The sequence below is a fragment of the Canis lupus genome, chromosome 17, assembly GCF_011100685.1.
Source record: "Canis lupus familiaris isolate Mischka breed German Shepherd chromosome 17, alternate assembly UU_Cfam_GSD_1.0, whole genome shotgun sequence".
NCBI lineage: Eukaryota > Metazoa > Chordata > Mammalia > Carnivora > Canidae > Canis > Canis lupus.
Window position 1 is genome coordinate 49439373 of NC_049238.1, and position 14480 is coordinate 49453852.

At 51.8% G+C, this 14480-nt stretch overlaps 1 protein-coding gene across 1 annotated transcript; it reads left to right on the plus strand.

The window, feature by feature from the left end:
• The first annotated feature begins 2919 nt into the window (after nt 1-2919).
• BOLA3 (bolA family member 3) lies at nt 2920-14265 on the plus strand. Its single transcript, XM_038561735.1, has 4 exons — nt 2920-3004; nt 5345-5468; nt 7503-7591; nt 13226-14265. Exons 1-4 carry the CDS (start codon nt 2951-2953, stop codon nt 13289-13291), a joined length of 333 nt encoding a protein of 110 aa, XP_038417663.1. The 5' UTR covers nt 2920-2950; the 3' UTR covers nt 13292-14265.
• The last annotated feature ends 215 nt before the right edge of the window (nt 14266-14480 follow it).

The following is a 14480-nucleotide window of genomic DNA, read 5'->3' on the forward strand; positions in this document are numbered from 1 at the left end:
ATAACAAAGTAAAACTGGCCTTTTAAAAAATAATAATAATAAAAAAGTAAAATTGGCCCTTTATTTGCTTCTATCATCAAGGGTAACTTGAGGTAACTTTTTATGTTTAGTTAGAATAAATATGGAAGCCCAAGATTGGTGAGACTATTCTGCAAATCCTTTCCTAAAAAGGTTCAAATTCACACTACGGAGCTAGAGTGGCTAAATCACTGTCAGCTCTGTTTGGTAATCCTAGTGTGTGCACTCTTTGTTCATGCCACGCTGGGCAGCTGACAAAGCGGACAGAATCAAGACCCTGTGGCGGAACTTCGGAACCACTGGGAAAAACACACCTACATAAATTGGTAGCTCTGAAGGGCCATATGTGCAATAAATGTGATGCACAAGTTGTGAGCTCTTGTGTTTACTGTGGGGCAATCAGAGGTGGCTGCCTGGAGAAGACAAGGCTTGAAGTTTCTTATAAGACAGGGTCACGGCATAAGCAAGCTTGTAGCATAGCTTGTACAGGGAGGGACCAGCTGTCCAGTATTACTGAAGGGTGGATTTCAGTTGGACAGGGAGGTAGGGGTTAAATCAAAGAACTTAGGTTTTTGCCAGTAGGTGATGGAGAGTCAGAAGGATTTTAGATAAGCAAGCAATGGACAGGTTTTCAGCTCAGACGGCTCTGACAGCAGTGTAGAGATGCAAAGGGAACGATCCTAGGGCAAGACCAATGATCCAAAATACCCCTAACAATGTGAGCAATAGTGAAATTAGGAGGAAGAGGAAGGTTGAGGATAAGCAAAAGTACTGATTTTCAATAAAGGGGGAATTCTTGCAAATACAAATCAGTGAGCCTAACGTGGGTCTCTTACAAGTGACAAACCCAACCAACTGAAGCGACTTTAGTGCTCGTTTCTGGCACCACTTGACACACAGTGTCAAACATCTGTCTCTAGCTCCTTCTTCTGTATCTACTCCATTTACAAACTGGGTGCCATGCACGATTGTAAAGATTGTAAAGATGGCAGCCTCTCTAACAGTAAAGATGTAGGCTCTCTAACAGTTTAGCAACTCAGTGGTAAAGGGCCATCTCTAGTTTTGTCTCTAGACCAGCTCTCAATGGGCTGGCTCGGATCATGTGACCAACCCAAACCAATCCGTGACTGATTGGCCAGCCCCGGGTCATGGGACCACTCCTGAAGCTGGGGATAGGTCGACCTCATCTGAGCCACCTGGTCTGAGGAGCAAAGGGGGTTCACTACATAACCCGGGGGAAAAAAATATTTGTGGTAGTTTTAATTACAACAGTGAAGAAAAATTTAAAGTTAGCAGGTTATCTCTAATCCCACACCAACCCTGATGTTTAAGAAATCAAGCAAAAGATGTAAGAAGTTATTGGAGTAATCCAAAGGAGAAATTATGAGACCCCAAACACAGAAGTCACTCCATTAATACTGGAATGAATTAAGCATGGATTCAGGTGATCACTTTCAAGAGCAACTGTTCGGTCTGTCCCACTTATCCAAATGCAACACCGTGAACTTGGGCGTAGGCTGGACAAGTACTGGTGAAGCCTGCGGGGCATACCCGACCCCATGCCGCAAAAATACACTGCTAGTGAGAGAAAGGGCTTGGTCCGGTTTTGGCTCTGACGTCTGTCTGAATTACTCTAGAGGTGGGGCAGGTTTGCTGGATAATCTTACCCGTCCTGAAGGAGGCAGCTTCCACTACATTCGCAGGACTCCAAGGTGGGTGGCTCCAGCCTACTTTTCTGCTGGGCCATGTCCTCCTGCAGGGACCTTAAACCCAGGCACATCCAAACCTGAGTTTGTCGGGGCACCTGGGTGGCTCTGCGGTTGAGCATCTGCCTTCCACTCAGGCCTTGATCCCGGGGTCCTGGGATCCAGTCCCACATTGGGCCTGCTTCTCCCTCTGCCTGTGTCTCTGCCTCTCTCTGTGTCTCTCGTGAATAAATACATAAAATCTTAACAACAACAACAACAACAAACCCCCCACCAAAAAACAAAATCTGAGTTTGTCGGTCCCCTTCACCCACCGCACTGTCCAAGCCAGGCTCCTTTCTCACCCTGGCCTCCGGATCCATTCACTCCATTCCCTTCCCCTCCCAAGTTTCCAAACCCAGTCCCCCATCCTGCTGCCCCAGCTCTGGTGGAGGCTTCACATCTCACCCAGACCTTCGTGGTAGCCTCAGAACTTCTGTCCCCGTCTCCAATGTCAGTTCCCCCCAACAGCCCCTCCTCTTCGCAGGAGCCCGAACGATCTTTCTAAAACGCAAACCTGGGGATCCCTGGGTGGCTCAGCGGTTTAGCGCCTGCCTTTGGCCTCGGGCGTGATCCTGGAGTCCCGGGATCGAGTCCCACATCAGGCTTCCTGCATGGAGCCTGCTTCTCCCTCTGCCTGTGTCTCTGCCTCTTTCTCCCTCTATGTCTATCATGAATAAATAAATAAAATCTTAAATATATATATATATATATATATATATATATATATATATATAAATTCATTAAAATAAAATAAAATAAAACGCAAACCTGAGAACGACGCCGCTCTTCATGTCCCTCCACGCCTCCCCTGTTCTGGAGGGAGAAACCCCCACTCCCCAGTTGGGAAGCCAGGTTGCGGGCGGTGGGGATGGAAGGGAGCTGTCCTACCTCGGGCCCGAGGGGCAGTGCGAGGACCTCGGCGTCTGCGGGCTGGGCAAGAAGGGCGCGCTGCTGGGGCGGCCCCGCGGCGTCCGGAGGCTCTCCGCGCCGGGAAGGGCCTGGAGCTCGCCGAGCAGCAGGTTCCGCGCAGGCATCCCCGCGGCGAGGGCCGGGCCGGGCCGGTCGGGGCGGCTCGCGGCCTCCGGGCGGCAGGGGGCGGCCTCGCCCGCGGCGGCTCCCGGGCCCCGGCCCCGCGCCTCTCGGGGGACGCGGCGACCTCGGGCGGCGGGCCGCGTCGGCCGGGCATGGCGGCGTGGAGCCCGGCCGCGGCGGGGCCGCTGCTCCGCGGGATCCGCGGGGTGAGCGCGGGCGGGCCGGGCTGCTGCTCCCGGGCGGGAGGCGCGGCGGGGCCTCGGGGCCGGGCTCCCGGAGAGCGCGGCGCAGGGCCCGGGGCCGGCCCTCCCTGCCTCCCTCCCTGCCTCCCTCCCGTCCACTCCTGGTGGGTTCGGCCCTGCAGGGGAGGGGGCCCGGCCCGGGCAGCGGAGAAACGTCAGGGCCCCGCGCGCGCTGGCGGAGCTCCGAGCCTGGGCGGGGGGGGGGGTCGGGGGTCGGGGCCTGGGGGGGCGAGGGGGACAGACAGAAACCGTCGCCGTCCGGCGGGCGCGGAGCAAGCGGTGTCGACGCTCGGCGCCGGAGACCCCGCGGTCACCCCGAGTCCTGGCCGGGAGCCGGGGCGTGCGGGGCTCCGGGCATTGGGCAAGTCCTCCCGGCTCTGCGACCTGAACCTTCTCGGAGTCCCACGCGCCCGGAGTGGACGCCCAGCAGAGGGCACTCCCCGCGCGCTCTCCTCGGTTCTCTCCGTCTCTGACTCCCGCTCTCCTCCCTTCTTCCACTTGCCCTCACCTTCTTACTTCGCTCCGGCTGCTCTTGAACCTGCCTCCGCCAAGTGTAAAGAGCTGACAACTTTCAGCATTTAGGAGTTTTGTCAGTAGCTTGCTCGGGTAAAGGCCGCTGCCTCCAAATTGGCTCAAATGGAGGGACGACCTCCCAAGGACTCGGCAATGCTAAGCACCCTCCCCCTTAGTGATTACTGCTCCCTGCTACCTGGTTACCCTCCGCCCTTGCCCCTGCCCCGAGTCTCTGTCCTCCAAAGAGGCTCCATCCCCTCCCCCTCCTCCAGCCCAATCTTAGCCAGGCCCACAACATCAAGTTCCTGTCCTTCCACACAGCACTCAGTCTCATTCCAGATCTTTCTTCTGACCTGCACTGCAACCGCCTGCTAGAATTGAGACTTCTTTGCAGGTGCCAGGGGGCGTGGCTGAATGAGGTGCACATTCTGCTCATTCATTTGTTCATTCTTTCATCCATCCTTCACCCAAGTCTCCTGGAGGGCCTGTCCTGGCCCAGCTTTGGAAGGCTGCAGTAAGAGGATAGATGCAGTCTGAACCTTCGAAACCAGCTGGTGAATAAGCCAGTGCACAGATCATTTTAAGGATGGCGCTTCGAGGGGCACCTGGGTTGCTCAGTCAGTTAAGAGCCTGACTCTTGATCTCAGGGTGATGAGTTCAAGCCCTGTGTTAGGCTCTGCGGTGGGTGTGGAGCCTACTTAAAAGAAGAAGAAAAAGGTCCTTTGAGATCTAACACAGCACCCTGCTCTAGGCCATCAGGAAAGGCCCGAGGACGGGACTGAAGGGTGAAGGGATGGTGCTTTCAGGACCAGCATCAGATATACAGCACTTGTGTCTCCCACCTGCCATCCCCCTCCAGTCTCAGGCCCTGTGCTGCTCCCTTTGTAATACTGGGCATTTTCCTGACTTTCCTGACTAGCTTCTAAAGACACTGTTTTGTGCAGGTTACTTTGGCACCAAGAGGCCTCAAACTCCATAACCTTTAGCCTGGCATTCAAGACCTGCCATGCTCTCTGTTCAGTCTCCCTTTCAGCATGTGCTCAACCCAGCCAAGAGGCTGCAGGCCCGGTTTTTTGTTCTTTCTACTATAAGAGTTGAGACATGTTCCCATCGGAAGCACTGGCTCCCTGTGGTATCCCCCAAGGGGCAGGGTGAGTGCTGTTGCCAAAGGTAAATAACCTAACAATGTTTCTCCTTTAGGTCATTTAATAGCATTTTGTTGCTTCTTCCCAATAAGAATTAGTACAGATCGCAAAGTGCACCTGGCTTAGTGAGCAACAGGCCACAAGGCCACATCCCACTGGAGGGTGTGAAATGTTCATCAGGCTGACAGGATAGGCCGCATTTGGTCCCAGCCAGGTGTGGGTGTGGGCACGCTGGCCTGGGGAGATGCGTCTGAGGCGCCCTGGCCAGCCTCTAGCTCTGCATCTCACTGATGGACCCACCCTAGCACTTGCCTTCATGCCCCCCTCCCTCGTTTCTTCACCTCTAAAGTTGATGTCATGGTGTCTCTCTCACTGCAGTACCCTGAGGAGTTCAAGGTCTCTTAAGTTTGTCTTGTCTCTGGAGTCAAAGTTGAGTCATTTCACTTCTCGGCTCCATTTACTCCCCAAAACGTTTGTTCTGTGTCCTGGGAGCTTCAGCGGACATCCGATGCCACACAGTCCCTCTGATACAGCCCATGGCCACGCTGGAGGCGGGGGCTGGGCCCCGGGGTGGGGGGTAAAGGCAGGTGGGGCCTGGGGGCGCCATCATCTTGCCCTGCCATGACTCTTCTCTGTTCTGCGGCAGCCTCCTCTTGTCCACTGTGCCCAGCGGATGTTTGCCTCGCAGACTGAGGGGGAGCTCAAAGTGACCCGGATTCTCAAAGAAAAGTTTCCTGGGGCTACAGCTATCAAAGTCACTGACATTTCAGGTGAGGTTTTTCTCTCCTTCCCACGGAGTTTGGTGGGATTGGGCCCTCTGCTGGGGGAGAGGCAGGGGGCTGGACAGAGCCAACTCGCCATCAGCGGCTTCTCAGTACGTGTGGCTTTTGGACAGATGGAATATGGCCTCTCCCAGCTGATGGCAGGGAGGTGGATGTGGAAGCATTAGAGGGAAACTGTGTGTGGGGATATGGCCCGGCTGGGAGGACTTCTGGTCGCTAGCCCGGTGCGATTCCAATGATCCCTCTAGTCACCCTGAGGTTCAGGTCCCGAGTCTTTAATTTGACTTGGAGATGAACATTAGTTTCTCCACATTCTTCTGACACCCTAGAATGTTAGAGCTAGAGCTGACCCCAGAAGGATTTTATCCTTTTGAAAGTAACTTTCTTCCTTTCCTCATGAGGAGCTGAGCCCAAAAAGGCCAAAGAACCCAGCCCCTCACAGGAAGGAGGTAGCAGAAGTGGAACCAGCACCAGGACATAGGGGGACGCAGGCAGACTCTGCTGAGTCCAGTTACCAGCCCCAGGCACCTCAGAAGTCCATGGGGGACTGCGTGTTAGGAAGAGGCTGGGGAGGCGAGTTCTGCACCCAGGCCAGGAGGACAGGGCCTTTGTCCAGACACACATGTAGAACAGCTTAGCAGGAAGGTGGGCATCTACCTGCATCTCTCCAGACCCAGACGTGTCTTTGCCACGAGGGCTCCCTGGCTTCTCTGAGAACATAACATCTGCAAGCATCAGGAGAAAGTCTAAAAAAGTACTTTTTATTTGAAACTACAGACAAATTAATCAATCCAAAGATCCACTGGCATGGGAGGTCAGGCAAGCCCTCTGGGGTGTTCCAGGGTGGTGCTGAGGCCTTGACGTTAGGAGTCCTATAGCTGCCCCAGGCTCAGGTCAGCCAGAGCTGGAACGTGGCCTTCGGGCTGCCCCTGCCTCGCCCTGAATGGAGTGTGGAAAGGGAATCGAGGCCAGGAAGCTTGGTTAACCAAAGCTCGGATCCCTAGTGCACATAAAGCCTGCTGAGTAAATTGCACCTCTCAGAAACTAGCTGGGTGCTACCAGCCCTGGGTACATGTTCCTTCTTGCCCACACTGCTTCATGCTAGGGCAGCACCCTTCCATCAGTCATCAGCACTAGCTCTCCAGCCACGTGGAGACAAAGTTTGGGCAGGGGGTGGATGTGTCCACCATAGGCTCTGCCTGGACAACATGGCCAAAAAGCTGCTCCCTCCCTGAGGAAGCCCAAGATGAGACCCTGAGGGCTGCTCCCAGACCAGGAGGGGCTAAGGAGAGCTTGATGACTACAGCTCAGTGACCAGCATGTCTGCAGCTGCCACCATACTGCTGTGTCCCTGTCTCTCTCATGCGCCCATTCTTTTCTTTCCATTAGTATTACGCAGTTTTTTTTTAAACCAAGCTTTGTTGTATTTTTCATTTTTATTTTATTTTATTTTTAAAGATGTTATTTATTTATTCATAATAGAGCGAGAGAGAGACAGAGGCAGAGGGAGAAGCAGGCTCCATGCAGAGAGCCCGATGTGGGACCCGACCCCGGGACCACAACCTGAGCCAAAGGCAAGCCAACTGCTGAGCCACCCAGGCATCCCAATTTTTGCATTTTTAAAAATATTGATTGCTGGTCCTTTGGAAGGTTGAACCTTCCATTCCATAGTTGGTTGGCCTACTAAACAAATATGGGGCAAACCTACGTTTCCTAGGCTTTCCATGCCTTGTGCCTTATGTTACATAGTCCACAAGTAATACTCCTGGGTAGGGCAACTGCCTTGGAAAAGGAAGAGCACATTTTGGATCAAGACAGCCTGTAGGGGGTGTGTGGTCGGGTTGCAAGCCTTGACAGTTTTAGCAACTTTCCCAAATAAGAATATTTAAAAATAAATAAATAATAAATAAATAAATAAGAATATTCATACCTACTTTGGATTATATGGTACTTTGAGGATCTATGGGATTGTGGCCGCTGTAAGTTAATAACTGAAAGACTTTCAAGTCCTGTTTATTTCAGGAGGCTGTGGGGCGATGTATGAAATCCAGATCGAGTCAGAAGAATTTAAGGAGAAAAGAACCGTCCAACAGCATCAAATGGTCAATCAGGTCAGTAGAAGCTGTTGCTGGGCTCCAGTATCTTGAGAGGGCCTGAGGAGCAGGGAGGGCATTTTAATTGTCAGTCCTAGGAAAGAGTAATGCAATACCACACTCATGCAGACAGCATTCAGGACGTGAGCAAAATGTAATCTGGAACTATCTGGAATCAGATGGTGGGCAAATAGGAATTTTATTCAGAACTGAAAACAAACTACCCAATAGTTATTTTACATTTCCTTATATATTTCTTTATGTAATGCTACCAATGTTTGCCTTACATATTTGTAAACATACACGTACTAAAAAATAGATGTTTTTGTAGATTTAAAGATATTTTTTTAGCATCTCTTTGGACTGCTTTGCAGCTGGGTATGGCATGATTGAAAATTCCTCCAGCTGCCCCAGACCCAGTGACAGGACATTTGGGGCCCAGAACATCAGATTTAACCAGGCTAGGTCCAGCTTATTCATGATCTATGCTTATTTTACTTGGAATTTATACCAGCCTTGACCCCTGGCCTGCATCTGCAGAGCCACCCCCTGCAGCAGGGGCATCTGACACCATTCTGGAAAGTCTTGCACATTGTGAACTAGTTTAATTTTTGTGCAACACAGCTCTGGTCATGAGAACCCCTCTGTGGCCCTGTGTATATCTGGTTCCAGTGTCCCAGAGCTATTCCAGGCCTCCACCCTTCTCCGAATGAACCCTCCTTTGGCCCCTGCTTGTTTTTCTGTCTGTGCATCTGGACCTTTGTCCAGATCAGACCTCCTGCCTGGGTTCCCTTCCTCTTTTTCAGCACCCAGCTCAAACGCTGCCCCGCCCCCCACCTGCCTGGCAGGGATTGAATGTCCCTGCACCCTCTGACTGCAGCATTTTCTGCCTTGCGTCCCGAATAGTTATGTCCCTGCTGTCTGTCCCTTGGCCCTGTCATCCCTTTGTGGGCTGTTTCCTTTTGAATCCATCTTTGGATTCTTCACAGAGCCCAGTCTTTGGCTTGGATGTGGACATCTATGGCCATATGGTGTGCTGCTGGTCTGCCGAGAGGTCTGGGGTGGAACGGCTACTTTGCTTTCCCAAAAGTGCTTGTAGTCCCACGTGATCTCAGAGGTAGGAGCCAAGGCAAGACAGGGAAGACCTGACTGGCCTCAAAATTACTCAGGCTGTCTGGTGTGCCTGGACTCCTAGGGGCACTGTTATTTTGAGTGCATCCCCTGGCCTGAAGCCACCGTTACAAGTGGGGAAGGAGGCAGGTTCTAGAGTCTGTCTGCCCACATCACACACGTGGACTCTGCTACTTTCTAGCCGTGGAAACTTGGGCAACTTAATCAACGCTGTGGGCCTGTGCCTCAGTTTTTTAATCTGTCACTGGGAAGAGAAACAGGACTCACCTCAGAGGGCTGTTTTGAAAATTAGTGGTAAAGCACACATGTGGCACTGAGAACACGGCCTGCCACCTTGTAAGCTGTCAGTAAACATCAGCGGCCATCACCATCATCATCTTTGTCCACAGCATTGGGTGGAGCCCATGCCGTGTCTGAGGGGGAACGCAGCTGTTCCCTCGGTTTGAGGGAATGTCCCCTACATCATCATGGGCTCAAGGCTTCCTCTGGACCCCCGTAGAATATGGACTTTCCTGGTACCATCCTAGTGGGAGAGCCCTGCACGCCAGTCTGCACTGTGCTAGGAAGCTAGCTCCATGCAGGCCGGCCCTGGGTATGTTTTGTACACTGCTGTGTTGCCTACACCTCACAAGGGAGCTGGCACATACAGAAGCCCAACCAGTTTTTGAGAGTTTGTAGACAGTAAGGAGAACTGGCCTCGTTTGGTTATTGGCTCACAGATAAAGGAAATGTTTGGTGGCTGAAAGCCCTCACATTTCAGAGAATTCACCTGCTGGCACTGGTGTACTTTTAAAACTCAGGTCACTATAGTAGCCGCTTTGCCCACCCAAGCACTGCTTATTGCCCACTCAAGCTGTTAGCAGGCCATGTGGTTCCACAGCCAGATGCCCACTGAGCCAGAGCCAGACCCTCAGCCTGTGCAGAGGCCCTGGTCAGCCACAGCAAGCTGCTAGGGCTCCACTGCACACATCTCAAGGTACTCTTGCACTCCTGGGCATTTTCAGATGATCACATTTGCAGGTGTTGGCTCTGTGGGAATCTGTGGGAGGAACAGAATGAAATGTCTTTGAAAGCAAGTCAGTTGGCCTGCAGGGGGCTAAGCTCGACCTGGAGTTAGCCGCCCATCTATTAGAGGTGTTGGAAATGAGGGTTCTGATGGGCACTCACGGAGGAGGAGTCTGACCTAAAAGTGGAGTGGAAGAGAGGTGAGCAGACTCCGCACTCCCCAGCTTCTGTTCCATGGGTGCTGAGTCAGCAGCTTATTCGGGAGGAAGTGATGGTGGCACTGGAGGATCTGCTGGGATGCTCTGGATGCCCTAGCTATTGGGTGGGGGGCCTGGTGGTCCTGGGCTGGGGTGAAGCTTTCCCCGTTGGTCTTGCTTTGTCACCCTAATAGAATCAAGACTCTCAGGCCCAAAATGCCCTTGAGAGGCCACGTGGTCCATCTGATCCCAGAATCCACTTACGATCTCCCTGCCTGATTCCCTGGGGACAAGGTGTCCCTGCTATCACGACTCACACCTGCCCCACCCTCAGCAGAAATGTGCCATTCTTCAGGGACCCTGCCGACCTGTGGCCTAGACTCTTTCAGCATCTGAGGCTCATCAGCCTTCTCCTCTGGAATAGTCACCAGTATTGACTTTGGGCCAGGCCCCAGGGATGCCACCCAGCCTTTTCCTGCCCTGGGAAACAGCCACAGGGAGAGAAGTGAGCACTGAGTTCCCTTTTGTGTTAGACGAGGCCGGTTCCTTCTTGGCTGTCTGCTGCACAGTGGGATCCAAGCCTCCGTGTCCTTATTGGCAAAGATCGCATGAGATGTCTGGCCACACGTGTCTGGCCTTGTGACGCATGTGGAAGGCATTTTGGCCACAGCAGGTGCCCTCTCCCCTTCTCAGCCTCTTTCTTGTGTGTTGCCCATTCACCTGTCCCTGAAGGTGCCTCCACCCATATCTCCCCTGCCTGGAGCCCCACAGCGGATGCCCTGGTGCCTGGGGGAGTCCAGACCCACCCTCTTCTCTGTGGCCTGCTCCTGATTCACAGCCAGGCTTCCCCTGGTGAATTGGGCCAGGTTCCCAGCCTTCCCTCCTGGACCCACTTCTTGGTCCCTCTGCCTGTCCCACTCCCAACTGTCCAGCTCCTGGTTTGCCTCCTCCATGAAGGGCCAGTGTCAATGCAAGCTCCCTCCTGTGAACATGCACAGCAACGCCTGTGTGCTTGTGGACTGGCAGCGCCTATCACTATCTCCCTTGCCCATTTTGGGGGCCCTTGTATTACTTCCCTTTACCTCTTTCATCCTTTTCCCATGCCTTTTGTATCTGTGACCCCAGCACAGTAGCAGGCACTGAGAAATGTTTACCCAAACTACATCTTACAAACTGTGGGGCTATGGCCCAGTCACTTCCCTACCAGGACATCAGCTGTGAAATTACCTGCTTGCCTGCTTGATCTTTTTTTTTCTTTTAAAGATTTTATTTATTTATTTATTTATTTATTTATTTATTTATTTATTTATTTATATGACAGAGAGAGAGAGAGACAGCGAGCACAAGCAGGGGGAGCAGCAGGCAGAGGGAGAGGGAGAAGCAGGCTCCTCTCTGAGCAGAGAGCCCGATGTGGGGCTCAATCCCAGGACCTGGGGATCATGACCTGAGCTGAAGACAGATGCTTAACCAACCGAGCTACCCAAGTGCCCCTAGTCCAATGATCTGTAAGACCTTCTGTAGTGGGGAGATATGCTGACCTCGTCTCAGAAGCCTGCAAGAGAGCTGCTAGAAGGCATTGGGAGGTCTCAGTGCCCAGGGCATGAGGGCTCAAGGCCTTCCATGTGAAGGTGTGCCTGGGCCCACACTAGCCAAGGAGGCTTTAAGGATTGTGCCCCAGGTGACAGCCTAAACATGGGGACAGGGACAGCCTTTAGGGGGCATTCTGTGCCTGCAGAAAGCAGAGAGCTTGTGGCCCAGCTACGTTCCCTCTCCAGGGTGAGGACAGGAGTCTTCCCCCATGCCCCTCGGGGCATTTCTGTTGTCTGCAGAGTCCAGGGGCGTTGGTGAGTTGGTGAGTGTGGAAGGGGGTGGTACATGTCCTTGGCTCCCAGCACACAGCAGCTCCTGCTTCGGGGCTGGACAGGAGCCCAAGGGAAACGAGAAGTAGCCACAACATTAGGTTCAGGTCCTAATTCTGTTCCTCGCTTGCTGAGTTTGGACAGGGGACAGATTCCATTTCTTTTTATCGAAGAAAGGGATAGGACTAGATTTTCTCTAAGGAGTCTTCTCCCTATAAACCTGACCACACGTTAGGGATATTTTTTGTTGTAAAGTAGCAAATGCAAACAAAGGGAATAAATTGCCAGAATTATCTGGTTTCTGGTATATCTAGATTCAGGGTTGTTTTTTGGGGTTTTTTTTTTTTTTAAGATTTTATTTATTCATGAGAGACACAGAGGCAGAGGCAAAGGCAGAAGGAGAAGTAGGCTCCCTGTAGGGAGCTCAATGCAGAACTTGATTCCAGGAGCCTGGGATAACCACTGAGCCATCCAGACAGATGTCCCTAGGGTCTTAAACAAGTTTATCTGTTTGCTCTTTTTCATGCTCTCTCTCTCCACCTCTCTGAGCTTTTAGTTTCTGTGTGTTGGCCTTACTATCTCCTACTGGAGATGGGCTTTCTCTTTTTATTGGAAAATATGGCCCTCAGCCACCTCCAACTGACATTGTTCAAGTAAAATGACCCGAGACAAGGCTCCACCCAGAAAAATCCCAGTCGAGATTCTGATTGGCCCAGTTTGGGTCCCATGTCACCCCTGGACCAATCAGGCTGCACCAGACGGACACAGCTACCTAAATATCAGGCAAATTGGTAAGTCCAAGAGCAGTACACAATGAAGATATCCAGTGGCTAGTGGACAAGGGGGAGTATAGAACAGTGTGTTTAAAATACTACCATTTGTGTTCCTAAAAGGTAGCAGGGTGGGACACCTGGGTGGCTCAGTGGTTGAGTGTCTGCCTTCAGCTCAGGTTGTGATCCCGGGGTCCTAGGATCAAGCCTGCATTGAGCTCCCTGAAGGGAGCCTGCTTCTGCCTCTGCCTCTGCCTCTGCCTTCCTCACTCTCTCTCTAGGTCTCTCATCAATAAATAAAGAAAATCCTAAAAAAAAAAAAAAAAAGGTACCAGGGTGGAGCTATATTCATATTAGCTTAAATATGCATTTTTCAATCATTGCAAAGACACACAGGAAATTGACACCATTTCTCTATTTGTGGATGGTGGTGGGAATGAGGGGTGGTGGAGGACAGGTTTGGGGGCGGGGGGAAGGAAACTTCAGTGCACACCTTTCTATAACTTTTGATTTTTGAGCCTCATTAGACACTAATTTTAAAAAAACAAAACAAAACTATTTTCTAAAAAAAAAAGGAAAAACTGGTTAGCCAAAGCAGGTGTTGAGCCTCCTGTGGAGCCAAACACACTCACAGAGACTTACTGTAATCCATGTCAAATGCAAAACAGTGATGCTCTTCTACTTACTTAGGCACTAAAAGAAGAAATCAAAGGGATGCACGGATTGCGGATATTTACCTCTGTCCCCAAACACTGACCATGGCCTGGCTACATAGATGCTGCTACTTAACGCCTTTGGATGAACTTGGCTGACACCATCCTTTCCTAGGCATTTATCAAAAAAGTTATGTATTTTGTTCATAGACATTTCTGTATTATAATCATAGAAGGATATGTTCTCTATTTAGAGATTAATTAAAGGCAACAGACAACTGAAACCTTTGAAGAGCCACTGGTGATGCATCCAGTTCCTTTGTTTCAGAGGCACTGTCCTTTTGCCCAGAGTGCTCTTGTCCTCAGACACTGCTGTCTTGCTGCTACACACGCGGATTGGAGTGCCAGCTAGTTGTCATGTCAAGAGACTTTCTTGTTTCTTCTCCTCTAGGGAACTATTAAGGCCCCTTAATCTTACCAAAAAAGAAAAGAAAAAAAGGAAAGAGAAAAAAAATATCGTTTGGTTTTACTATTCCCTCAGTTTAATGCCTGTCTTTCCCTTCCTCCAAACTTCTTACCAGAATGATGTTAGACCTTCAATTTCTTACTACCTGGCGTGGACTCTGAGGAGTCTGGGACGCCAGGGTCAAGGTCTTCTTCCTGCTTGAAGATCTGCCACACTCTGCATCTCACCTCCCACAGCAGAAGTGGAAAAGGTTTGCTTTCCCAGCTCCCTCGCCAATGGGCACAGGTCGGTGGTCTAGACCCAGCCCATCAGACGGATCTGGACTTTGAATTGGGGAGCTGAGAAGGAGGGGTAGTGGCACGTCCATCCCAGCAGCCGCGGCAGCAGGGTCCGGCGCTCCGCCTGTGCGAGACTGTGGGAGAGTTTGTGTAACAAGCTGCCGTCTCTGGAGTCTGCCGTGGCCGTCGCAGTGTCTGGGTCGGTGGCATGATTTTTAGGCTCTGGTAACAGAGCCTTCCCCGTTCCTGCCCAAAGCAGAAGCTGGTTCGCCATTGTTCCCACAAATCTGTGACTGTTCCATGTCCTTTCACTAAATTCTTTATTGTTCACACCAGTCTGGTCAGTGTTGCTTGCAACTGAGAGCCCTAATGGGTTCTCTTGTTCCCGTGTGGCTCCTGCCCTGCCACCCCCGCTTCCCTGCTGGACAGCTTCCTGAGCCACTGTGTCCACTGCCCCTCCTGGTCCCCAGCACCCCAGTCACCGTGGTGAGGGCGGCCTGATCATCTGCTTCTTTCTCCAGTGTGTCCTTTGTCTGTCATGGAGCTGC

What these genes read in the sequence shown, in the direction of transcription:
- BOLA3 (XM_038561735.1), top strand. Translation starts at nt 2,951, where the DNA reads ATGGCGGCGTGGAGCCCGGCCGCGGCGGGGCCGCTGCTCCGCGGGATC. An exon ending in CAAAGTCACTGACATTTCAG is followed by an intron (nt 5,469 to 7,502) that starts GTGAGGTTTTTC and finishes TGTTTATTTCAG; the next exon opens with GAGGCTGTGGGGCGATGTAT. An exon ending in AGCATCAAATGGTCAATCAG is followed by an intron (nt 7,592 to 13,225) that starts GTCAGTAGAAGC and finishes CTACTTACTTAG; the next exon opens with GCACTAAAAGAAGAAATCAA.